This window comes from Xiphophorus maculatus, chromosome 16, assembly GCF_002775205.1.
Source record: "Xiphophorus maculatus strain JP 163 A chromosome 16, X_maculatus-5.0-male, whole genome shotgun sequence".
In the NCBI taxonomy this organism is placed as follows: Eukaryota; Metazoa; Chordata; class Actinopteri; order Cyprinodontiformes; family Poeciliidae; genus Xiphophorus; species Xiphophorus maculatus.
The window spans coordinates 12,331,305-12,356,002 of NC_036458.1; the positions used below are offsets into that span (position 1 = coordinate 12,331,305).

At 39.5% G+C, this 24,698-nt stretch overlaps 1 protein-coding gene and 1 long non-coding RNA gene across 2 annotated transcripts; both read right to left on the minus strand.

Annotated features, from left to right (window-relative positions):
* Positions 1-949: 949 nt before the first annotated feature.
* ccnf (cyclin F) lies at positions 950-12,389 on the minus strand. The gene is made up of 17 exons (XM_023348523.1): positions 12,165-12,389; positions 10,675-10,829; positions 10,490-10,596; positions 10,337-10,404; positions 10,001-10,197; positions 9,839-9,892; positions 9,409-9,513; positions 9,014-9,091; positions 8,494-8,648; positions 7,608-7,772; positions 7,357-7,480; positions 7,085-7,265; positions 6,916-7,003; positions 5,178-5,277; positions 4,960-5,096; positions 3,769-3,947; positions 950-2,697 (listed from the first exon to the last, which is right to left on the minus strand). The coding sequence occupies exons 1-17, from the start codon at positions 12,175-12,177 to the stop codon at positions 2,246-2,248; spliced, it is 2,358 nt and encodes a 785-aa protein (XP_023204291.1). The 5' UTR covers positions 12,178-12,389; the 3' UTR covers positions 950-2,245.
* A 4,641-nt stretch (positions 12,390-17,030) lies between these two features.
* On the minus strand, positions 17,031-20,467 carry LOC102231619. The gene is made up of 2 exons (XR_002754083.1): positions 20,375-20,467; positions 17,031-20,239 (listed from the first exon to the last, which is right to left on the minus strand). It is a non-coding gene; the product is annotated as an uncharacterized LOC102231619 (long non-coding RNA).
* Positions 20,468-24,698: the final 4,231 nt, after the last annotated feature.

The following is a 24,698-nucleotide window of genomic DNA, read 5'->3' on the forward strand; positions in this document are numbered from 1 at the left end:
CAAAAAAATAAAGGGAACACTTAAACAGGTGTTTAACACTTAAAGTGTTCCCTTTATTTTTTTGAGCAGTATATATATATATATATATATATATATATATATATATATATATATATATATATATATAAACAGAAGATAAAAAATAGAACACTGCATCAGAGGTAGAGGCATTCATTTAAAACATTAGCTCCAATTATCAAACGGCCAGATCCAGTTGATTTCCATAATGCATCTTAATTGTTGCCCTCCAATTATGCAGGCTGCATGCCATATCCGTTACGAGCATAATTGCTTTTTGGTGCTCTCACATGGACAAAATAAATGATGCAATGACAGTACATTATCTCTTTGGTACTATTTATGTTTTTCCTAAAATTAGCCACAAAAAAATCCTGCAGGTCTTTCAGTGTTTTAGGGATCTTACTAATTTTTCATGCTAAACTTTCACACATTTTCAGATTTAAATTGCAGAATTCTCAGTCCTCTCTGGGAATTTTTTAATGTAAATACAATCAAATTTGATTCTATTCCAAACTGTCACATACTATGCCATTCTGAACACACACCACCAGACACAGAACCATAGCAGTGGCAGCATCATGCTGTGGGGATGCCATTTTGTCCAACTTTTCAGATTTCCAATTGTTAAAGCTTTTTTAGTAACATGCCAAATATACGATGGTATGTATAACTCTGCCTGGCTAAGAGTTATAAGAATGTTTTCATGTGTGATTTTTTTATTTTGCTTTTTACAAGGAATCATTTAAAATCCATATTTCATTGCCCATAGCAGTTCTAAACAAATCTGTGTTGGTCTACATTGATGAAACCATGTGGTTATAGCAGTAAAAAAAGTGAAAAACTATGGGATGTGGAGGAACTATCACACATCACCTATGTGAATAGCAAAGTAATAAAAGTGATGCCCAAAAACAAAGCTTAATTACTCTTTTTTTTTTTTTTAATTCAAACAGTACAAAAATTACATGTGGACATCAAAGAATACACTGAACTGTAGAAAAACAATAAGAAAATATTTTTGGGAATAAGTCAAATATAATTTCAAGTAGTAGTGGCATGGTCTTTGTCTTCCTCCCATTTATACATAACAATATGTACACTTAAAAAAATACAACCAGTCTGGAGTAACAGTTTAAAATGTATTTAGTCAATCACAGTCATTTAGACGACATGTCTTCTGCATCCTGAATGAGGCACAAAAACCCTCTAAGGCTTCTTCTAGTGTGTTGTGTTAAATAAAGAAACACATTCATTAAAATATTCTTCAATACTGAATGTCGACAGAAAAATTAGGAAGAATGGTACATTCCTATGCACACGTGATAAAAGTGCTAAACTTGATTCAGTTTGGAGGAAACTTTACTTTACATTTCCTCAATGGTCTTTTCAAAATGTAAAATTCCAGCAAGTATCTTGATTTTTATTCTTTTGCTTAAGCATCAGTTCATGTTAGTGAATAAGATAACATCTGTATGAGGCTCTTGATGGGATTAGTGTGCCACAGGTAAACAAAATGATTCATCAACAGTACAGCTTGCGCAAAACTGAACTGAAGCCATTTAAGGCTGTAAGTGACTGATTTCACAGCTCTGTTATTTTTGAAAACTAATTACAACACAGTACCTTTGGAAAAGCTGCAGGACAACAAAACTCAGGAAGAAAAATCATTAGAAAACTATTTTTTAGACTTCAGTTGCAGATATTTTCAATAACAGCAGTCACCTTCAGTTATAACTCAAATACAGTACAGGCAGTGCATAACAGAGGTGATGGCAACCAAAAACAACCACAAACATAACAATTATGCTTGTTTTTTAATAACAAAGAACACTTTTTACCCCTGAAAATAATAAATCATTGAGGTTTTTGTTTCTTTTCAAATGGTATCTGAGATAGGTTGTTGCACAAAGAAATGGCAGCCAGTACTTTGGGTTCCTGAGGAAAGTCGAGCCGATATTCCAGTGGTTTTAGAGCCGACTATGGTTTCCTGGGAGGCATTTCTACTTCTCCGTTTCTGTAAACATCTAACTGAAATGTGATAGAAAAGGAAAGCCAAGCGGTTCCTTTTTCTCGCCTAGTCTTAAAATGCTTATCGTCTTTGATCTTCTAGCAGTTGAATGACCAGCTCAGACTCGCAGGATAGTTGAACGTTGATAAAGATTTAAAAGTTCTGCAAGTTAGAAACTGAGCAAGTAGTCTGTGAACAGCATGTGGTCGTGGAGACTCACAGGCTTAGGAAGCCTGTGCCTGCTGAAAAATCCTCCTCCAAATCCTCATCTTCCCTTTCCACCTCACTTACGCTATGCGCCGCTACGTTCTTCCTCTTCACCTGTCTGGTGGAGGTCCCCCAGGGCCTCTGCATGGGCACCAAGAGGCGGAAACCTGGCTGGGCCTTGGCAGATGGCGTGCCAAGTGATGTGGTAAAGGTCCTGAACGTGTGGGTCACGAGGGAGGACGAGGAGCATGTAGATGATGGGCTAACACTCTGGACAGATGAGTATCCTGAGCTGTGGAGATCTGCGGATGAGGCAGATGGCTCTCGGCCTGGGCAGTCCTTGCTCCCGTCACTCTCCGCTTCACAGAAGCTGTCGTCGTCGTCGCTGGAGAGAGCTCGGCAGTGCTCCAGTTTATTGTCCCCATCAACCAGGGGGTGCAGTTTGATATACATCATGGAAACTGTTGAAAGTAGTAAGAAATTGGTTCAACAAACCAGAGAGATATGATCAAAACAATCCGCACAGCTGTGGCAAGCCATGGTTCCAACAAATTCTTCATTACATACTTCTCCAGACTCCAGATTTTTATTGTATTGAGAACATATGAGCATGTAAACATCAGCCCACTTGTATTTAATTATCTGTTATTAAATTATTCTCAATCACTGGTGATCAAAGTGAGCATAAAATGTTCCCTTTGTATGAATCCAAACATTGTTGAATCAAAAATGTGCCACAGTAGAGGAACTGTTTGTACCTAAAGGCCAGGTAAAACCAAACATACGTGTGACAAAAAAAATGGATTATGAAATAGTTATATAATTTTTTTTTTTTTAAACTCATATTGATTTATTAAGACAGAAATATTTCAAGCTTATTTGTTTGAATTTGGGGTTTTCATAATCTATAAGCCATTATCAAAATAAAAATAGAACGAGGCTTAAAATGTTTTACTTGTATAATAATTAAAGATAACATACAATTCTAATCTCCACAAATCAGGACATTACATTGGCTTCAGCTGTGGCTTCGAGGCTTGTTTGGCATATGAACTGAATTCAGATCAGAACGTTTGATCATATGCTTCATAAGTAAAACAATGTTGAGGGCAAAACAGAAAAGCATTTTCAAAGGAGTCAGCGTTTACCAGTCTGAACTGTAATATCACAATGATCAATAAGTTGTTCTGCAACCACCAAAAACAAAAGGTTATTTATTACTTTCTAAATGATGGCAGCTGAAAAAAAATAATGGCAAAATGTTTTTTTGTTTTTTTTTTCAGACTAATCTAGATTTGGAGAATGATGGAAATTTCAAACTTCTTCAAACAATGTGTAAATCATTACTCAATTTAGCTTTTATTAACAAAAAAAGTGTATGAAGATAAGACAAAGCAGAGTCATTTCCAGTGGAATAATGTTCCACTAAAAGAAGGGATGATGCATCATTCTGCTCCTTTGCATATAAAGTACTTCATTTACATGCATTACACAGAGGCATTGCAGTGAGATCATCTCTATTTTATACTCACAATCCCCATCTTTCTCCGCCTCGCTGTCTTCCTCGTGATCCCCCTCATAACCGGAGCAGGAAGAGTCCAGACTCCAGTCCAGGATGTCTCCCAGCAGCATCTCCTCCTGATTGGACAGCTCTGCTGTGGGCGTGGCCACCAGGCCGCTTCGGTGGGCCTGTGTGCCATCATCACGTCTCCTGTGGACAGAGACAGTGGACGAGTGGAGGGGTTACAGTGAGTCACAGGAGCTTCTCGCAGATGGCACAAAGAAAAAACACCGTCTGGACGGTTCACCAAGGCTGTTTGTCACGGCACGGGGCCCACGAGAACTGCCACATGAGCAAGAAAAGTGGCACAGGAACAGTGGTCATTTTTCTACTGATAAGTTCAGGCTCATGACAGAAGCCTTGCTGCGGTTTCTCACTGCACAAATAACAGATTCTTCAATGGTCATATACTGTAGCTTTTTTTTTTTTTGGAATACTGTAGTATATGTACTGTTTTTAAACAGTACATATGGTTTTCCAGTTGAACTTTGAAAGGAAATAAAATTGAGTTTTAAAATTACACATCTTCAAAAGATTTCTAGTGGTTTTATAAACTGTATGTTCCAGAAAAAAAAATACAGTTCTTCTGCTCACCCAGAGTGGTGAAGAGATGTATATTTTTATGTCTGTACTGAAATAACCTTTGTTGAATATAAACTCCCATCATATAAACCCGCCAAGCAATTCATGACAGTGTGACAACAGCTGCTTGGGATTCTTTAGCCTGACATAAAGGCATCTTCCTAATATAATGGCCCCAGTGATTTTTTGCTAAATATGATTTAAAATAAATAAAAATCACCATCTCCTTATTGCCAAAATTTGACTTGGACTGTAATTTTAGGTAGGTGACAATGTGGGGAAAAAATGTTTGGGAATCCAAAGTCTTTTTTTTTTTTGTCAATTAACTTTTTTTCAATTAGTGTGAATTCATCTGAGGCTTTTCTGTCACCTAAACAACAAAACGATTGAAGAGTTAGGCAAAAACGTAAGTTGTGATGTGTCCAATGCAAAATAAAGACCATCATTTTAACACAAATCAATCTCCCAATATTTTCCAGACATTAAGAACCTTTGCAGATCTTAAGACTGAAGAAACAGCACATTTTGTCCTCATTGGTAAGCTCAAAGCCAAAATTTGCCGGTTTGGACTCTGTCTTACCTCTTGCTAGTGTTCGATGGAGAAGCCAGGAAGGTGTGGATGTCAGCTGGTTGACCACTAGTTGGACTAGGTGGCTCCATCTGAGGCACAACTTCGGGGATCTCCAATATCTGGCAGAGCTCTTTAAAATCCATAACCTTGTGAAAGAGAATAATTCAGAAATCAATAGCCATTCAGGTTTAGAAAACTAATAGAGAAAAGAAATTATAATTGGGTACCTTCTCCTTGCTGATCTGCTGATAGGCCTCATCTTCAAAGCGCTGCTTGACTCCAGTCAGAGACACGTGCCTGTAGTCTTTGGGCACATCTTGACTGAAACTGAGGACAGATGGAAGCGAGGGAAAAAATACAGAAAGAAAAAAAAAAAAACTAAGCTGAGAGCACTTTGCTTGCTTCCACAGTATAATCAACTCTTCAGGACAAATCTCATTAGTTGTCCATTTGAGGATTGGGCCATAGATAGGCCACACACCTATCAAAGTGACTCACACTGAGGCACGTTTCTCAACCAGCGATGCCTCCCACCATCTTTAGGACACTGTAGCTCTGTGCTTCATGTTTGATTTAAAGCCAAAATGGGCATCCATTTCCCTTCTACACAGATATGTTTGACATCTTATTTGTCTAATCAATGTAGGCAAGTTGAGAACAGCTAGACTCACGACTAATCAATTCCTGTTTACTATCTTCATGGAGAACGAGAACAGATAGGTGATGGTCATGTGAGTCATGGGACAGCAATAAAACAGAAAGTGGGCTGCAGTGTTTTTAAGAGCCGTTTCCACTTCAGAATGTGGGTTTCTTTCACACTGTTTTGCAATCAGTAAAGACACTTAATTACAATTTGATGTGATTCATTACGTTTTTAAGATTTTCTGAAAGATTGTAGAGGGACAGAGTTATTGACATTTTGTGACTGTTCCATAGACTTGGATTGAATTAATTGAAGTGATGGTGTAATAAATGTTTTTGTTATACATTTGCCTTGTTTAAATGTTAATTGTGAGGCTTTGTGTATTTGGTTATGCAGAAAATGAACCTTTTTTGTCTTATTTATATTAGATAATGTGATTTATATATTTCATTATTTAATTAATTGTAACTAGTTGTTTCATTACATGTCATTTTTAATGTGCATGTGCAACTGAGAAAAAAAAAAGTCATGTGTGATAGCCGTCATTTAACTCGCGTGAATTTGACATAAAACTCAAAGTAGTATGTAATGATACTCGCAGATGGAAAATTGATACTTTGAGGGAAAAAATATCGATAAATATAATAGAATTGATAAAATTACACAGCCCTAGAAGTTAACACAGTGTAACAACAAGTAGCTCATAGTAGCTGGACTTTTCTATTGTGCTGCAATAGTTTCACAAATCATGACAGTCTGTTTTTCACAACCAGAAATATTTTAAAACAATTACATTTTGTCCGTTTTAAAAGTTTTCTTTCAGCCACCTCATCAGCAGTGCACATATCCAGGTTTCTTTTGTGTTTGTTTCCAACTGTTAAAGTTTCCAGACTTAAATCTACAGTTTTTGGGGGGTTTTGTTCACTATTTTTGTAACACTCTGGACATTTAACAATGTAGTAGAAAAATATTAACTATAAAACTGCTGTGGTAGTTGGATCCACAAATCAGAAAATTCAACCTGTACTCAAGACAATAAAATGTTACATTGTTGTTTTTGAATGTGAGTGAGCGAGTTGGTTGGTTAAAAAATAAAATACTAATAGACAAATGCTAAAATAAAGAGGTATAGTGATAAAGATATAGATGCAATATATTTTTGAATGTAATCATCTCAATGTAATTCATTTCTCAACCTTTGCAACAAGAATTTTCTTTAATCCTCCTGAGTTTGCTTGCCAGGTTTTTGACTAAACTTGATTGGATTAGCTAATCCAATCCAATCAAAACACACACACACGCCCACACACTGATGCACTCACCACTTAACATAAAGCAGCACAGTGAGAGGAACGAGGTCCTCCTCTGTAAACCCTGTGTAGTCCTTCAGCAGGGCGGGCCAGACGGGACCTGCAGAGCAGCAGGCAAGTCAAGTTAAGCAGAAACGTCACTCTTGCATTATATGCTTGTGTTAAAGAGGGGTGTTATTACCATAGTGATGCAGAGCCCTTGTGAGGAGCAGTGCAGCGCAGGCCAGCTTGGCAGGAGGCAGCGTGGCGAGAGCAGAGTAGAGCAGCGACAGCTCACAGACATAGCTGAAGAGATGAGAGGAGCGCCTCTCCAGGGGGAGCAGGAACAGCAGCACCTCCCCGTAGTCCAGCAGCGTGGGGCTCTGATGGGGAGAGAAGAACAATTAATTACTACTTCTACAATAGAATACAAAACTAAAGAACAGCAGCAGTTAGATAGTCAGCTACACTCACCCTTATCTTTCCCTCCAGCACAGACACAACCTCCCCCATCATTCGCACCAGGTCTTCATATTTGTAGGTGTTGTCTGTCAGCCAAACGGCCTCGCGTATAGTCAGGATTTCTTTGCTGATATATCTAAAAATAAATAAATAAAAACATTTTCAGTTTGGCATGATTATGAGCCAAACTACAATGTCCCTTGTAATTTTGGAGAGAAAAAAAACAAACAGAATAAAACACTTCAAAGTGTGAAGACCCTCACCGTGTACAAACCACCATGCAGGCAATTCCTAACAGCTGAAGGCGGGCCTTTGGGACAGAACGCAGGGCCAGGTATCGGTCAACGCAACCCACAGTCACATGCAGCGTCTGGCTGGAGAAGTCCTTCATAGTGGCCACCTCCACGAGCCAGTCCACCAGAATGTACCTGCAGCCGCAGGAAAACAAGGACGTAATTATTTCTCATGATGACAAATCTATTCATTTTTTTTATTTCAGCTGTATAGAAAGAACACAAACACTACAAAGTCTCACAAAAGCATTTGCGTTCCTTCAATTATCACATTTTGTCAATCACAAATTTCACTTTATTTTTCTATGATTTAGTGCTACAGATCAACACAAATTAGTGCATCCCCTTCACCCTTATGTGCCACAACATCCCCAAAAATAACCAACAAGATGCACATAATGTCTCTGGAGGAACTGCAGTGATAGAATGGTTAAGATCAAACCAAATTCATGTGCTAAAATGGCCTAGTCAAAGTCCTGACCTAAAGAAAGTCATGAATTCATGGCCAAACTTAAACTGATGTTCACTGAAGGCCTCCATCCAATCAGAGAGAGGTTGTGGTATTATGTCCAGGGAAATGGGCAAGAAATCAGTCTCTTCATCTCTGGTGTCAAACCTTCAGACCAGACTTCATAATTATGCACTGCTTAGTGTGGTTCCATCACATAAAATCCAGCAAACACATTAAAGCTGCCGGTTATGACATGACTAATAAAACATGACAAATCTTTTAGTAGCTGTGTGCATTTTTGGCAAATTGTACAGGTACCACTGAGAATCTGCTATTGACAAAAACGTAAACAAGAATTTTAACCTCTAATATACTAGGTCAAGTGAAATTCTTGTCTCCTCGTACCTCATTGTGTCCTTAATGCCTCGTCTGAGGATACCCTGAGTGCTGTGCTGATGCACCGAGTTGGAGGGATTGAAGATCTGTGCCACAATCTCCGAGCAGGCCTTGGACTCCAAACCCAGTGGATTCCCACTGCTGCACACTTTAGCCAGAGACAACTGAGAAGAACAAAAGAGACCAAATGTTAAAACGTGCTTCAGAATAGCTTTAGACATCTTGACATCTTGTTGAACGGTGCTGCACCCTAATGACAATCTGGCTTGAGTTTACTAAGAGTGATTTAGATTAGTCATATTATTATGATTCATTGGGATGAGAAGGGGGGGGGGGAAACTAAATCCTGTCAGAATCTGTCAGGCCCTCTTTGACACAGTGTGATAAATGTTTCAACAAGAATTTTCAAAATGGAGGAGTCAAAACAAAAAGAGAAACTGAATGGTGTCAAAGGAAACTTTTGAGGAGCAAAGAGAAAACAAAACACACAGTGATATAACAAACCATGCATTTAAAGGCCTTTGATCACCTGTGCTTCCCAGCATCCTTTGCTGGCATAGTCCCTGAGGGTTCGCACACACTGAAGATACCTTCCAGGGTCAGACATCTGAATTGCAAAAAAACAAGTTTAGCCTCATTTATCCCCTTACGTAGTTTAAAAAGCTTCCTTGAAAGCATTACTATCCAAAGACTTTTGCACATTTTGTCATATTCAAATTTAAATATATTCACTGGTATTTAGTGAAAAACCTTAGTATGAGTTTATGAAACATACAGTTCATAGGTTTTTCTTCCAGCTCAGTTCATGAGCAGTGGACCTCTGCAGCCCCTCCAGAGCTACACTACAGAGGTCTGAATACTTTTGCAAGGCAGTGTAAATCTAGCAGTCGCTCCAGGTTCTACTGAAGACGGAACCAAACTCACAGCTGCTTTCCTGCTGTGCTCCCACAGCAAGTATGAACTTTGCAGACAGCCAGCCCGCGACGACTCCTCCAGCATGGCTACAGCATCCGATCGCTTCTCTTCCTCCTGAAAAACAGGCAGCACAAATCCAGATGTTCACGGCACGTATTTGGAGAGGAGCGTTTTGTTCTCACACTTCTGAGAAAGCGGCTGAATAACAGCGCCTGACACATATTGTTTCTGGCTAACACAAAGTCTCCTGATGTGTCATGCTGTCAAACAACGGAGCCCACTGGGGGGCTTTGAGTAACAGTTGCATAAAGAGAAGAAAGGCAGCCGCTTGGCCTGCGTTTCTGGTGACAAGGGAAAACGCATTTACATTTTGTTAAGAGGATAACAAAAACAAAAACCAAACGAACCCCACCCAGAAATATATGAGACGCTTACTCACTTCAAACAGGAGCAAAACTCGGGCCAAACAGTGCAACAAAGGGCCCCTCTTGTCCTGCAGAGAAATGGAGTAAAAAATATATCAATCTGTGTGCATTTACTGCATCATCCAATCACCAGCTTTCACACTCGTTTCCTCTGAACTGCCAGCAGTGGAACTTACCATGTTGCTTTCACACTCAGCCTTTAGGTGATCGAACACCACGGCCTTGCAGCAGCTGCCAGTGGGCGACCACGGAGGACGGATGAAAACCCAAGTGAAGGGATCCGCTTTGGGAGAGAGCAGGCTCTCCGCCAAGCTGAAGAAGTGGGAGGCTTTTCGACCACACACATCCGCTCGCCCTTCATCGCTCAACAAAGCTGGAGGGGAGAGATGGCAAGAGTGAAGAGCTGCAATCATTTCATCAAGACAATTTGCGCCCATCGTTGACGTCCATTCAACTAACATGATGTTTTAAGCAGACATTTACAGTGTAGGAGGAAAAACTGCTGTACTTACGTCCTTCATTGTACAAATAGGCAATCCCAAGTTTCACAGCAGCTTCAAAGTTCCCTTTCTCAGCAGCCCTGAAATCAGTGAATAATTTTAGCTAAAAATCTTTTCGGAGAGCAATTATTTTTATTCTTTTTTACCCAGAAGAAGAATCTGTACCTTTCAAACAGCCATAAAACGTTAGGAGATGGCCACGTGTCTCTGAAACTGACTCTGGCCCATACACTGTTGTGGCTGTCAATAATATCCCGTAGCTGTGAATGAACCTACAGCAGATACCAAAGGATTTTAGACCCATCAACAACAAGAGATGTCAAATATGGGTCACGAGTTGTTTGACTTACCGCTCTGACAGACAGGAGGTCCTCTGCAGAGAGACACTGGAGCACATAGAGAAGAATTTCCTCCGGTAGCGACAGAAGAGTTAGGGTGGACGATCGCTTACGAACCCGCTTCCGAGCCGGAACCGAGTAGCATTTTGAACAACGGCAGTGGACGACTAGAAGGAAGAAAGTTATGCAAAAAAACTTTTAATAACCGTTTTTTCCATCCAATATCAGGCAAACAGATCCATTTACTTCACAATGTGAACAAGCACTTCACATCTTAGTGCAAATTTGGCACACCAATTCTCACTCTAATGACAAACCAATATTTACACTTGATTTAAAGCTTTTGTGCAGCCTACTAGCAAACTGTGAACAGACATTCAAAATGAACAGTGCAACAAGCGTTCCTTACAAATCTAATGACAACTGGTCTGAAATAAATCTGGATTTATCCGTAGAGTAGTCCAAAATTAAATTTCTTGTCATTTGGTGATGTACAAGTAAACTGAATTAATAAAATAAAAAAACATGGCCAACATATTACAATTTATACTGCTTTTCCTTTTGTAGCTTGAACTCTCATCTTATTCAATGAACAAAATAAATACGAATTGGTGCCAATACCAATTAGTAGCACCTACTATGAACTAGATAGTTCATAGTAGGTATGAACTATGCAGTAGTTCATACCTACTATGAAGTTTTGAACATCTAAGAGAAAAAGCACACTTCTCACTTGACATGACAGCTGTATTTAATAAGGATATTCAAAATTGGGTAAAATTATACTGAAAAACATAAACATAAGGACAAACATAACATAAGGAGAACAAAGTGTCTTCAGTTGAAATTATAAATACAATATATGGTTGAAGGTCATTTTCTAAATATAGCAATTAATCCTACTTTTGCAGTATAATAAAATTATTACTTTCCTGTAACTTTACAGTGAAAGTCACCCTACTAAATTGTTCCCGAGTAAGACACCCCCAGGGGGACTATTAAGGTAATCTAAAACACATGCAAAACTACTAAAACTTTTTAAAATAAAAAGTACAAGTAATGACTTAATTATTACCTGAAACAAAACGTTTTTCTTAAGTTTATTTGCTGCATTTAGGACCAATCTAACAACGGCGAACTAATGCTGCTGTAAGGGAGGAGGCAAATCAAGTAAGCGCCCAAATTTCCCTCCTATCGTCCAGTAAAGTTGGGTTCAATTATTACTTAGTTTCACAAAGTTTAAACTTCGAATCTAGTTTGCAGCAGCTGCTACAGTGAGAAAATAACATTTCTAAAAGGGGCTTGGGTTTGCTTCTTTTAAACATTTCTATTTTGTCCTGAAGTCCAGAAGGAATCGATCACTAATTCAGGTAAGATATGAGCATGCAACCAGTGAATTCTCGGAAGCTAAGACGATTAAATACTATCTTTAAACAGTTATTTTGTGAGTTATCATCTATTGTTGTTAAGTAAGACAACTGAAAATAAGAATAGTTACTTACCGCCCGCTTTCATTGCAAGTGGACTGGTCTCTTCTTAGCAGGATGTAGATGCAAGACTAAGCAGATGTTTAAACGTTACGATTGTAGAAGCTAATATTATTTATACGTAAACCAGGGATACAATTATTTCTACATAGATTAATACTTATAAAAGGTTACAGCTAATGTTGAGCTGCTGTAGCTGACTAATATTTAAACAAGTTACTAGCACCTTTCCTGAATTCAAATTTAAGCACGCGTCCTGCTTTGGACCCGCCCCTAAAGCGCCCTAGGACCGCCCGCGCACACGGTTTAAACGCTGCGGTCTGTTTGATTGGAGGAGAATGATGACGCCTCTACGCAACGACGCGACATGCTGATTGGTCACTTTGAAGAACGATAGCACTGATTGGTTATATCATATAAATTGTAAAATTCTAGAAAGTCATTGGACAAGAGAACGCCATTTCGAAGTACGCGCTCACGTGTGTGAACATCTGATTGGTTGACCTGAATATGACAAACTTCCACGTTCTTGTGGAGTACTTTGGGAAATGTAGTTGAATTGAATAACAACGTTTAAAGGTACCGTAATTAAAGGGACACGTACCTACATATTACTCTTCGTCAGTATCGGAGGAAATCTCTTTGAACCTGTTCTTGTACCTCATTTGTAGTTTAATTTGACAGTTTTTATTGACTTTCATAAGAGAAAGACAAATAATATCAGAGTGTAAATACAAAAGACTTGGGATTGCTATGTATCCTGTGTTTTTTGGTCACTAAAAACTTTTTTATGTACAGCTAAAATTGAACAATACAGACAAAACTGTAAAAACATATTTGCCCGTTAACAGATTAAGTCTTTTGTGGGGTTAATGATTCTGTTTATTACCAGAAAAGTCTCAAAAACAATATGCTTATTGTGAAAAGTAACTGCCACTTAAACCAAATAATTATTTTTGAACTCCAGAATTTTGACCCACTCCTCTTTGCAAATGGGTTTTAATTAAATCAGGCACATTGGAGGGCTTTTCTTATGAATAGCTACAATAACCACATCTCGATCAAATTTAAGCACAGACTTTAACTAGTTTACTCCAAAACCTTAATCTTGTGTTGTAATTGATAATGTGCCAAAGCTACAATCTACAGCTTCCCAAGCTGACAAGCTAAATGACATCTGAAAAAAAATGTTTTACAATCAGACAAAAACACAGTAATAGGAGGAATGTTTAGAACGGCTTTGTGGAGTGGTCTGAGCAGAATCACCTGAGGCTCAACATTAGTAAGACCAGAGAGATGGTGATTGACTTCAGAAGGAAGAAGACACCTTCACGGCCACTGAAGATCAAAGGGGAAGTGGTGGAGGAGGTGGAGGATTACAAATACCTGGGAGTTGTAATAGGCAGCAGACTGGACTGGGCATCTAACACTGACGCTGTGTGCAAGAAGGGGATGAGCAGACTATTTTTTAAGGAAGCTGAGATCCTTCAATGTGTGCAGCAAGATGTTGGAGACCTTCTATCACAGTGTTGTTGCCGGTGCCATCTTCTTTGCTGCTGTGTGTTGGGGAAGCAGCATCAGAGCCAGCGACTCTAATAGACTGGACAAAATCATCAGGAAAGCTGGCTCTGTACTGGGACTAAGGCTGGAGTCCCTGGAAACTGTGGTGGAGAGGAGGACACTGAAGAAGGTTCTGTCTATTATGGACAATAAACAGCACCCTCTCCACCACATAGTGGACAGACAGCGGAGCACCTTCTCACATAGGCTGCCCCAGCTCCGCTGTCATAGGGACAGATACAGGAAATCCTTCCTGCCACATGCCATCTCACTGTACAATAAAAGCTAAATCATTGTTCTGCACTAATCAATCCAATTTTGCACAACTGCACTGTGGCACACTTACTGTACATATATTTAAATATACATATCTGCATTTTTTTTTAATCTTTGCAAGGACTGCTCTAAGTTGCTTTTTATATTAACAGCATTTTATATTTTCACAATCCATAGTATTTTAGATTTTATTTTTTTTATTTTATCTACTACTACTACTACTCAGTGGTAGTTGTTATTGTGTCTTGTCTCTATGCTGTAACTGCGAAGTAATTTCCCTGCTGGGATGAATAAAGTACTTCTATTCTATTCTATACTATTCTATTAGATAGAAAGATCACCTGACTTGTATCCAATTTAAAATCTGAACAATTCATGTAACTTCTTTCTAGTAGTTGTCATTTCCCCCCCAAAAAAGGTTGTTCTGCAAGCACTTAATGCATTTATATACACTTGTTCAATGCGTAATACTGGTGTAATTCAACATTTTTACTCATACCTTATTTGTGGAATATTTCACTTCGATTTCTTTGGGTGGATTACTTATATACCCAATTCTTGTTGATAAAAATCTCTATGCTTGCATGATGTCTTATCAGTCTGCCCTGAAAGAAGAATGGTTCAAATGCATCTCCTTTAACCCCAAATTAATATGACATTCATGTTCATGATGAGTGTGTAATCTTTTGACCGGTCCTGAGATTGAATAGAGTAACAGACTGATTAGGCCTTTGAAGCAGCTGTTATTGAGGGACTGACATAATTAAGACCTTTGTGTTGCATCCCTACTCTCTCAGCTGAGTAGTGTCCTGCTGATTGCTGGTCTTTTGAAAAGGGTGATGGAGATGCAGAGTGCCCTGATAATAATCATTTGTCCCTCTCAGGCTCTATATTGAGCTGCACATCACCTGCGCAACTAACCCCATCATCATCATCATCATCATCATCATCATCACAAACAAGACCAAGAGTTTAGGACAGGGGTCTCAAACTCCAGGCCTCGAGGGCCGCAGTCCTGCAGTTTTTAGATGTGCCACAGGTACAAAACACTGGAATGAAATTACTTAATGACCTCCTCCTTGTGTAGATCAGTTTTCCAGAGCCTTAATGACCTAATTATTCTGTTCAGGTGTGGTGCAGCAGAGGCACATGTAAAAGTTGCAGGACTGCGGCCCTCGAGGACTGGAGTTTGAGATCCCTGGTTTAGGATTATGAGTTTAACTCAACAGAATGGTAAAAACAAGTTCTTGGAAAGTTAGAAACAATTATCCAAGTGTATGCCAATTTAAAATAGGGGCAGCACATTTCCCATTTATCCTTAGCTCACTGGGGAACTTAACTTTTCGTTGACTTCACACTGGAGGTGAGTGATCAAATTATCTGACGAGATTGCAGGAGTGACCTCAGTCAGGCTAAGGGCTCTGATATCATCAGCTAAATGCACTGTTTTTGTAGAAACACCAACCCATCTCAAGCACTTCCTCAGAAAAATCATAGTAGGTTGAATGGTAATAATGGCATTTAAATCAAATTTTTAAAGAAATAAACCACATAATTTGTAAAGCACCACACACAAAGATGCGTTATAAAAAAAGGAATGATACTCTGACCTTCATCATTCTGATTCATTATATTTGAAATAGATGAAGAAATATATTTGTTAAAGAGGGAAATTTTCTTCTTGGACATTAAAAATAATCAAAGATCCAAATTGAGTTTGCCTGACAGTGCTTGTTATTACCCAGTCTCATTAAATCTAATATGTCTCATCACATTTGGCTAACAATAGCTAGGTTGAGATGGCATTTTAACATAATTTCCCTCTGATTCAGTTTGACTGTCTGGTCTTGTGTGTATAATCTCTGTCTACACCTGGCACCAAATCAGCTGTCATCATATCTTAGCCAAGTCACAATTGAAAAGTAACTCTATCCCCTCTACGAAGGTATCGTTTGGAGCCGGCTTCAGGCAGTGACTAATTAGATACAGATTTGTCTTTTCCACAGATGCTGTTGATTTGGAATTTGAATAAAGCATAAATAAAGCCATCAGGCTCCAGATGGCTCCAATCCAGATTTAATAATGTCATACTGAGCTCCCTGTTGCATCTCTATGCCTCTCTCTCTAAGGTGATGTCAGTTTTGTATAATTCAAAATTTGAGAGGTCAAATAGTGTTGAATGTTCTGGTTGGAGGCCAAGTCCTGTAGATATGGAGGCGGATGAGTTGCTCCCAACTGGTTTCCTGTGATCTGTGCTGACAGTCAAAATCCAAATGACCACTTCCACCCGTGTCTGCACTTTGACCTGTTTGGCCGCTCCACCCAGTAGAGCGATCTAAACATTGGGTCCTTTCCACAACTGCAATATTAAATTTTGCTGGCCATCCTTAAAAGGCACAAAACAAATTAAATTAACGCTACCCATTCAGAATTGAAGAATGTAGTCAAAGGCTACAAAAAGTGTAAGGTCAACTCAATAAGAGACCTCTGACTAAGTATTAGTGTGGGTGTACGTGTATTGAGTTTGTGTCCATGAATCAGATCCTGAAATTTCCTAAAAAATCCAAACGTTTGCAAAAAGAGACCGGTTTTAAAAATCCTTGCAGCTTCATCCTGAAGATAGTATGGTTTACATGCACCATGCTATGCTATAACACTCACAGCCATGGTGATGTTAACTTCTGACTGTGTATGATTGCTGTTCATTTATATTAGCAGCAGTTACAATATATCTGAGGGTGGCCTGCCAGTAGGGGGAGTTATTTATTCTGCCTGACACTGGCCAGTCTGATTTCCTACCAAGTGACTGCATATCTCTGCCATTACTCCAGTCAGACAAAGGCAGTACATGACAAAAGGTCTGCTTAACACAGATATTACAGCTATATGTGAAGTTGAGGTGGGTTCTGCAAAAACGTTTTTATACTTTAGAAAACAATTGTAATTTGTAATATGTCCACAACCAACAAGTCTTCACTGTTTTTAGCCCCACCCAGTTAGTTCACAAAGAAACCACTTTATCATTCAAAAAATACAAAACATGTTTTCTTCAAGACACAAAGCATAAACATTTATTTAATGCAATAGAAACAGAAAGAGAACATTAACATAAAGATAGAAATACAGAATACACATTAAAAAAACAGACAGCACCAAAAATTGGAGGGCACAGTAAGCAACATATTTAGTGAAGTAAACAGCAAACAGACTGACAGCTTAGCTGTCTACTAGGAGAGGGACATTAGTCCCTGCAGCAGAAAGAGGTAGACTTTCCCTTTAAAAATTCAGAAGGCAGAGAAGAAATCACTTTATGTTTCAGACAAAAAGAAAATCTGGTCAACACCCATCAACTTATACTGGCACAATACAGCTTAAAAATGTAAATTTAGGTATATCTATCCAAACAAAATATAGTCGGTGTGTGTTGTACATGTAAAAACTGCAATGATATACAAGCCAAGGCAGAAATATAAGACTGTGTACCTCATTTATTTATATTTTTTGCAAGCACTACATCCCCCAAGACAATTACCCATCAAAGATTTCAGTCTTTCTTTCGGCTCCTTTAAGTCAACAGCTTAAAAAAAATCAACATTGTATAAGGCAGGAGGTTTCCAGATCATATGTTTAGTATTTACTTTAATTTAAACACTGAGTAGTTATGTATAAAAGACAACAAAGGATCGCAAAATTATGTTTTTCTTAGGGGATTCCATAAAGTGAGCAGATGTAAAAGTAGTTCACACACAAAATGCAGAGGCAGACAGCTTGTTATGTTGTCCAATGTAATGTCATTTCAGAGCTTCTGCTTTGTCTCTGAGTTTAAAGGACACCACTGCTCTGAGCACAAATGTAAAAAAAAAACAAATTGGCATATGAAGTGAAAGAAATTAATGGTTACTGTAAGAATATTTTTGGAAATTGTTAAATCTCATCTCGCGGCAGTGAGAGTAGATTCAGAGGTGAGCTGCTACGCTGCAGTACAGCAGAAATCATCTCTGTAACCTCCAGTGATGCAACATATTTCCTCTTAAATAATTACATTCTCTTCAGGATGACTGATCCTAATCTAGCTGTAGGCATTCCTCTCTGTTCTCACATAAATCTCAAAAGCAGCGACTTCCAAGATCCTGCTGCTCATTACCGCTATTGTTCAATCCTCAGTTGCTGCTGTTTAAACGACCAGTGTGGCTAACATCAATACAAAAAGGAACATGAGCAGTAAATGCACAAATGAGCTCCAAACCATTAGAACAGGCAGTTCTCAAAAGCAGACAGGAAGGCAAAAGCCAGTTTACAAGCTGAAGCTTAAGATGGTCTGTGGCTTTGTAAGCTAACTGCTCAACGTGCATGTATAGCCACGCTCTCCCCGGCAAACATCACTGAACTCCAAGCCAGGATCAATGTGGTTTTGATCAATAAAAGTTCTTAGAGCTCCTGCAGGGCTAGTTGAGTCACTCACGTGGAGACAAGCAGAGCATATTCCTTTCACTTAATCTATGTGTACATTACACATTCCTTCTTTGATTTCATGTTTTATTTTAGCTCACACAACAATCAGTCACGAAAAGAAGTGTTTAAGACACCAATAAAATAGCCTTGTGCATCACACGCATTCACCGAATGCCCCTATTCACAAGCAGTCTGTCTCTGAAGGAAAGCATGTGGGAAAGGAAAACCCCAGAGATTATCAGAACCAAAACATTACTCAGTGCAGCTTTGTACTCTACTCTGACGAAGTTACTGCCCTTCAACTATGGGAGAGATATTTGCTGGGTGAAAGAAGAAATAGATTTTTTTTTTTGAAGTTCAAACAGAAATGGGGGAATGTAACAGAGATTTTTTCCATTAGTGCATCAAGGCACCAAGCGGGAGGGGCGATGGAGGAGCAGGATGAGTCAAAGTGCCCCTGCAGTAGTATGCCTCCCCCAGGCAGTGTCCTTCAATAAATATCCCTCATAGACACAAAGCTGGGCATAAATACCCGCACTTGACAGAAAGGCAATCAGTCAGTCAGAAAGTCAATGTCAGCCCCCACCCAAAGCTACTAAAGGCCGCTGAAAGCATGGACTTGGAGATGGGCATGTGTGCAAATTTTCATTTCCTCAGGACTTTCTAAAGAAATCTCTCAACCAAATATTGATCTGAGACCAGTTCACCAGTCCTCTGTCCTCCCCAGGTCATCATCGGCACATATGCCAGCAAAGATACTGGCGGACTCAAGTTCCACTCTTCTGTTGCGTATAAAAAGCCCCTCACACATTGCTGCAGTGTCACAGGACGAGCGAATGACGTTGGCGGGTGACACGGGCATGCTGCTCTTTCAGCTGGGTATCAGGTTGCAGTCTTTGGCCCACTTCTAACCTCTTGGAGAGTCACCTGTCCCTATGAGAGGAATGCTGCGACTGACGTTCCCCGTGATGGCAGCAGTGACACCAGCAGCAGTCCTACAGAGCATGTTGGGTGTCAACACATTAAAGCTCAAAGGGTCTCTCTGTGCTTGTAAACACACAAACTGTGTGCTTTTGTGTGTCTCCGCCATAGTTGTTTTGACAAGAGGTACCTGATGCCTGATGACCAAAGAGAGTTTCAGAAATTGTGATCCCAAAACCTTCTCTAGACAACAACGTCTGTCCTTTGACTCTAATTTCTTTACCTGAGCTGTCTCTTAACTCTGTGATAAATAAAAGAGGGGATTTGGCATTGGTTGAAGGTAAGGTGAGGGTGTTTTCAGCTATACCTTGAGCACAGACAAACTCTTGGCCAGTCTCTGTTTTTAGGTTCTTCTAATTGCTTTCCGTTATCTGCTTCATAGGGGACACTGCTCAGATGTCAGAGACTCTCCCTCTTTCTTTTTTCTTCTCTTCTTTTTGTGGAGAGTCCAGCAAGCACTGGCCATCAGCAGTAGCACAACACCCATGACAAGTAGCACCACTGATACAACTTTAGTTTGTGGCAGGTCATTGTAAGTGTAGGTCACCCCTGTTCCTGCAATCCCTATGACCAACGAGATGATGCCAAAGGGAAAGATGCAGCGGTACCACGACTTCTCCATGCCTCCAGTAGCTTGAGATAGACGCTCCAGGGAGGAGAGAACTTCGGGTACTTTAGCACCACCAGCCTCCATAGACAAACTCTCCTGACCAGAGTTTATCTGGGGTTGTGGTTGGCAAGCAAATTGTCCCGTTGTGCAGCCCATCTTAACTGTGGGGGCAATTCCAACTGAATCAGAAGTGCTGATCCTAGGCACAAGCCTGGAAAAACAGGACATAAAGAAAAACAAAAAATCAGCAAAGAGAAGGTCTGTGCGAGACGGAGGAAATTACTTGAGCTGCAATCGCTGGAGCATGTCAAATAAAGGCTTCTATTGAGCAATGAAATCCACTCACGCGTTCCCTCCTCTCTTCTTTCCTCTCTGGCGGTAACGCTCTACACAGGCTGCTGGTTCTTCGACAGCACATTGTACACTCTGCACATAGTAGTGCCACAGAATATATTTAAACGACTGAGGAAATAGGAGGAGCAAAGACTGGAATAGGAATCCACGAGGTACGATTGGCTTATTTTGAGTGACATCAAACCCTGAAGAAGGGAGGACAACGGGGAAGCATAGGAAGGGGGAGGGGAGAAGACTTTACATCTCCCTCCTTTACTCAATTTCTCATCATTGCACCTCTATAACAGTATTTTTCTGGGTTTTTTTCTTCAGAGAATACAACCCTCCCATAGGGAATTAAAATGCCTCCTGCAGAAAAAGATTGGAAGTAGAGAGGGAAATTCTCATTTTCACTTAGAAGAACTAGTACTGCACATATGCACCACATTTAATCTCCAAGGGGGGAAGTGGAAAAATTGAGAAATTCCAACTTCAACAACCATCCACACTTCATTACATGCATTTAAACAACAAAAAAAGATAAACAGCATCAAAATAGGCAAAATTCAATGCATGGTCATGGTCGTGATTAAAAACAGGCAGCCCCCTGTAATTTCCCACCCACACACACAGTAAACGCCAGCTCTTTCAGTCAGCTCTTTCTGAATGAAAGGCAACCTGGTTGTAGTTAATCTCTCAGTATGCCCGGGTCGCTTTTCTGTGAAAACAACATCAGCCTAGACAGCTTCCTTTTCCGTGGCTGAAATGCACGGAAAGAGTAAATGTGGAGTACACATCTGGATTTCTGTCTTTATCTGGAGGCACTATGGGCTTGAAGATGGAGGCGAAGCATTTTTTTTATGTCTCACAGTGATTTATGGAAATAATTATGGACCAGGAAAACAAGTAAAGGTTTAGAGTTTATGTATACAAAAAAGAACATAGGAGCCTATGAGAACATACCATGCCATAGAAAATATTTTTCCATGGCAAACTTTTTTTTTGTAATGCTACAAATGTTCAATGTATTTTTTGGGATTTAATTATAGAATACCAAGCAGTATATAATAGCTAAGTGGAATTAAATTTGTACGTGGCTTTACAAACCGAAAATTGTAACGTATTTTTATTCACTGCAGTCAATACCTTATAAAATTACTTTTTGCAGCAGCCACAGCTGCAAGGCATTTGGAAATCTCTCTCCCAGATTTATGTAGCAAAAAAAGCTTAAACTCAGGTCAGACTAGGCAGAGAGAATGTGTGAGCATCAGTTTTCAAGTCATAACACATTTCTCAATTAAAATAAGGTCCAAACTTTGACTAAGCCAATATAACACATGAATAGGCTGTGATCTCAATCATTCCTGTGTATTTAGGGTTTCTTTTGGACGGTGAACCTCCAGCCTGACTTCAAGGTTTTTGCAGCCTCTAATAGGTTTATTCCATGGCTGTCATGTGTTGCATCAATCTTACTGAAGAAAAGTCTCCCCACAGCATGATGCAGCCCCTAGTGGCCAAAAGGACATTTTTATATGCAAAATCAATCATTTATTACAAGTCTAAAGGAGATGACAACCTACTAATCAATATTTTATATATTAATACATATTATTTTGTCCTTTACAAAAACATTTCAATGTCCACTTATCACACACACCCATCCTATAAAACTCATGAAATTCTTTAATGGCTTTTGGTGGACAACTCTAATACAAAGATGACCCTCAACTAGCCACCCCTTTGAAAACTTCCTGGAGGCACCAGCATCCCACAGTATAATGCTGCCACCATCATGTTTCATTCTTGCTATGGAGTGTTGGGGCTTATGTGTGGTATTAGTTTTTTGCCACGCAGGCCAATAAAGTCAAATCCTGGTCACCTGATTACACCTATTTCTTTTATTTTATATAACTTGAGTTAAACTGCAAATATAACTCCTTATGCTTACCTTACAAAGTGTTTTTTCCACTATTCTAAAAAAAACCTTTGATGCCTTCACAGCTGCATTTACATAGAGGCTAAATTACAAACAGGTAGACTATATACTAACTACAGATGACAAAAACTAATAACCATGATAATCCTACCTATGGTCAGAATTAAAGAAGCTTTTGAGACTTTCAAGAAGCAAGAGAAGTCCAGTTGATGTCTATTTAAGCCATTAGGGGTCAATTGACTAATTTGAAGATTTCTAAAGTCATTTAATAAACTGAATTGTATTTTATGTCAACTCTACAGTTGCTTTGTACTTTGAGACGATGTCTCACTTAAAACAAGTCAAAACATTAAGGTGTACGGTTTTAATAAGACACAAACTGGAAAAGTTCAAGGGGCATGAATACTTTCCAAGGCATAGTAAATGTGTATTGTAAAAAATAATAGCCAGTTTAATTACATTTTTAACCCCATGGCTTCATTAACAGGACCTCAGCTTGGCAGCAAATCAGCTCCCGATAATTAAAGGCATGCACAAAACAAATGAACAAATACTTTGTATTCCTCTGTAAATGACAGGCATGGTTATTTGTGGGGACAATTGTTGTTAGGTTACCAGAGGGAAAAAGCGGGATTAAACTGGCTGATTGTTAAGGGGAACAAAACAAAACAGTTAACAAGCAGCTCACCGAGCAAAAGACGTATTCATGAGCCAAAGACAAATAAAAGAGGGAAAGTAAAGAATGTGTTTGTGAACGGCAGAGGCAGAAGGAAAAAAAAAAGTTTAAAAGCAAGAGGCAATTGAAGGAGAGAAGTGGATTCTTTCTAGCCCAGTTTTGTTTCTCTGGATTCGTACTTGAACTCTTTCACTTCAAATAAAAAAAGGGAGGCGGAAAGAAGTGAAACATAGGAAGGAATTTATGAGCTAATTCATACTAGTGTGGGAATATGACTGAGATCCAGAGGCAGTTTCCAGTAAGTGTCTACCTTTGAAAGTAAAACAATTTATGTAAATCTTCCCATAATGTGACCAAAAAGGAGCGTGAGAAAAAAAAAAACTGTGAAAGATGGGTAACCTGGGCAGGGTAGGCCATGCTGGTGGGAGTGGAGGAGCTCTGCTGGTGACAGCAGAGCCGCTGATGTATACAGGTCACAGGAAGGCTGAGCTGCGTAGGCGCCGTTCCCAGAGGGACCTGTGTGTGGTGTTGACGTGATCTCCGAGACGCTTCCCCGCATATCTCCTCTCTAATAGTGATCCGAGGATTTATCGAGAGGCAGCTTTTTGCTATATTTGTTGTTGAAGTTTTAACTAATAGTATCATTTTTTAACTCAGCATTAGTCAATTGAATTATTCTATGGCCTTTTGCTTCAAAAGCAACAGGCTATCTGAGACTGAAATAGTAATCTTTCTTTAATCTTATTTTGGTTCCTGTCCTCAGGGAAACATGCCATTTCCAGCTTGCAGGGTGCAGAGAGCCAGGTCCATGAGCACATCGTCTTTGTGACTCAGCCTGGCTCTGGTTGTGCGTGTCCCTTATGTTTGTGTGAGCAGCAGAGCTCAGACACCCACGCCCTGCTGTGTGAACCCAGCGCCACCTGTCGCCGAGTCTGCCGTGGCCCCTGCAGTCCACTCGTCATCTGTGGGCTCGAGCGTTTTTAAACCCAGCCCCTGCATCTCACGTACGCCCTCGCATCACAGTTGAGATGGGCAAAAAAACAGGGTTTTCAAATCAAACATATAGTGATGGACCCATATGTGCTGAGTATGTGTATGTTTGGATGTGAACTCCAATGTGGAAATCAAAAACATATGGTGGAACAGGAAGCGCAAAGGCAGAGCTTCCTGCCTTACCCCTTGTACTGATTGAACTGAAACAAAATGGAAGTGATGCAGGTCCAACTCATGACTCAAAAACTCCTCAAATACTAATATTTTAAATACATACCGTATCAAATAAACCCAGAAAAGACCAGGCCAATGTCCATGAATCACCCCAACTTATAACCAATAATTGCTTGAATCATGAAAACCAGATTGATGTCCTATTATTAAATAAGATCACTGGCTCAGTAGAGTTCACAATTTACAGGTTTATTTTAACACACTGCCCAGAGTAACAACATCTGTCACTTTGTGGTCGCTTCTCATATTGAGTGCTGGCACATTGTCTAACTAAAAATGCTCAGCAAATGCCATCATACACTTTAAACAACCACAACCTTCCACTGTATTGGGATTTTATGAGATCGACTGAGTAGCACACTACTGTGAAGTGGAAGGAAGATGATGCATGGAAGATCAGCATTTTTCACCAACAAAATGTAAAAACATGTAGTTAATTTCCATTCTATCTCCCTTTACACTAGTACCCCAAAATAAAATCCAGTGTCTGACCAACAA

What these genes read in the sequence shown, in the direction of transcription:
- ccnf (XM_023348523.1), bottom strand. An exon ending in GAGTTTTGCTCCTGTTTGAA is followed by an intron (nt 9,514 to 9,838) that starts GTGAGTAAGCGT and finishes CCTGTTTTTCAG; the next exon opens with GAGGAAGAGAAGCGATCGGA. An exon ending in AGCAGATCAGCAAGGAGAAG is followed by an intron (nt 5,097 to 5,177) that starts GTACCCAATTAT and finishes CTCTTTCACAAG; the next exon opens with GTTATGGATTTTAAAGAGCT.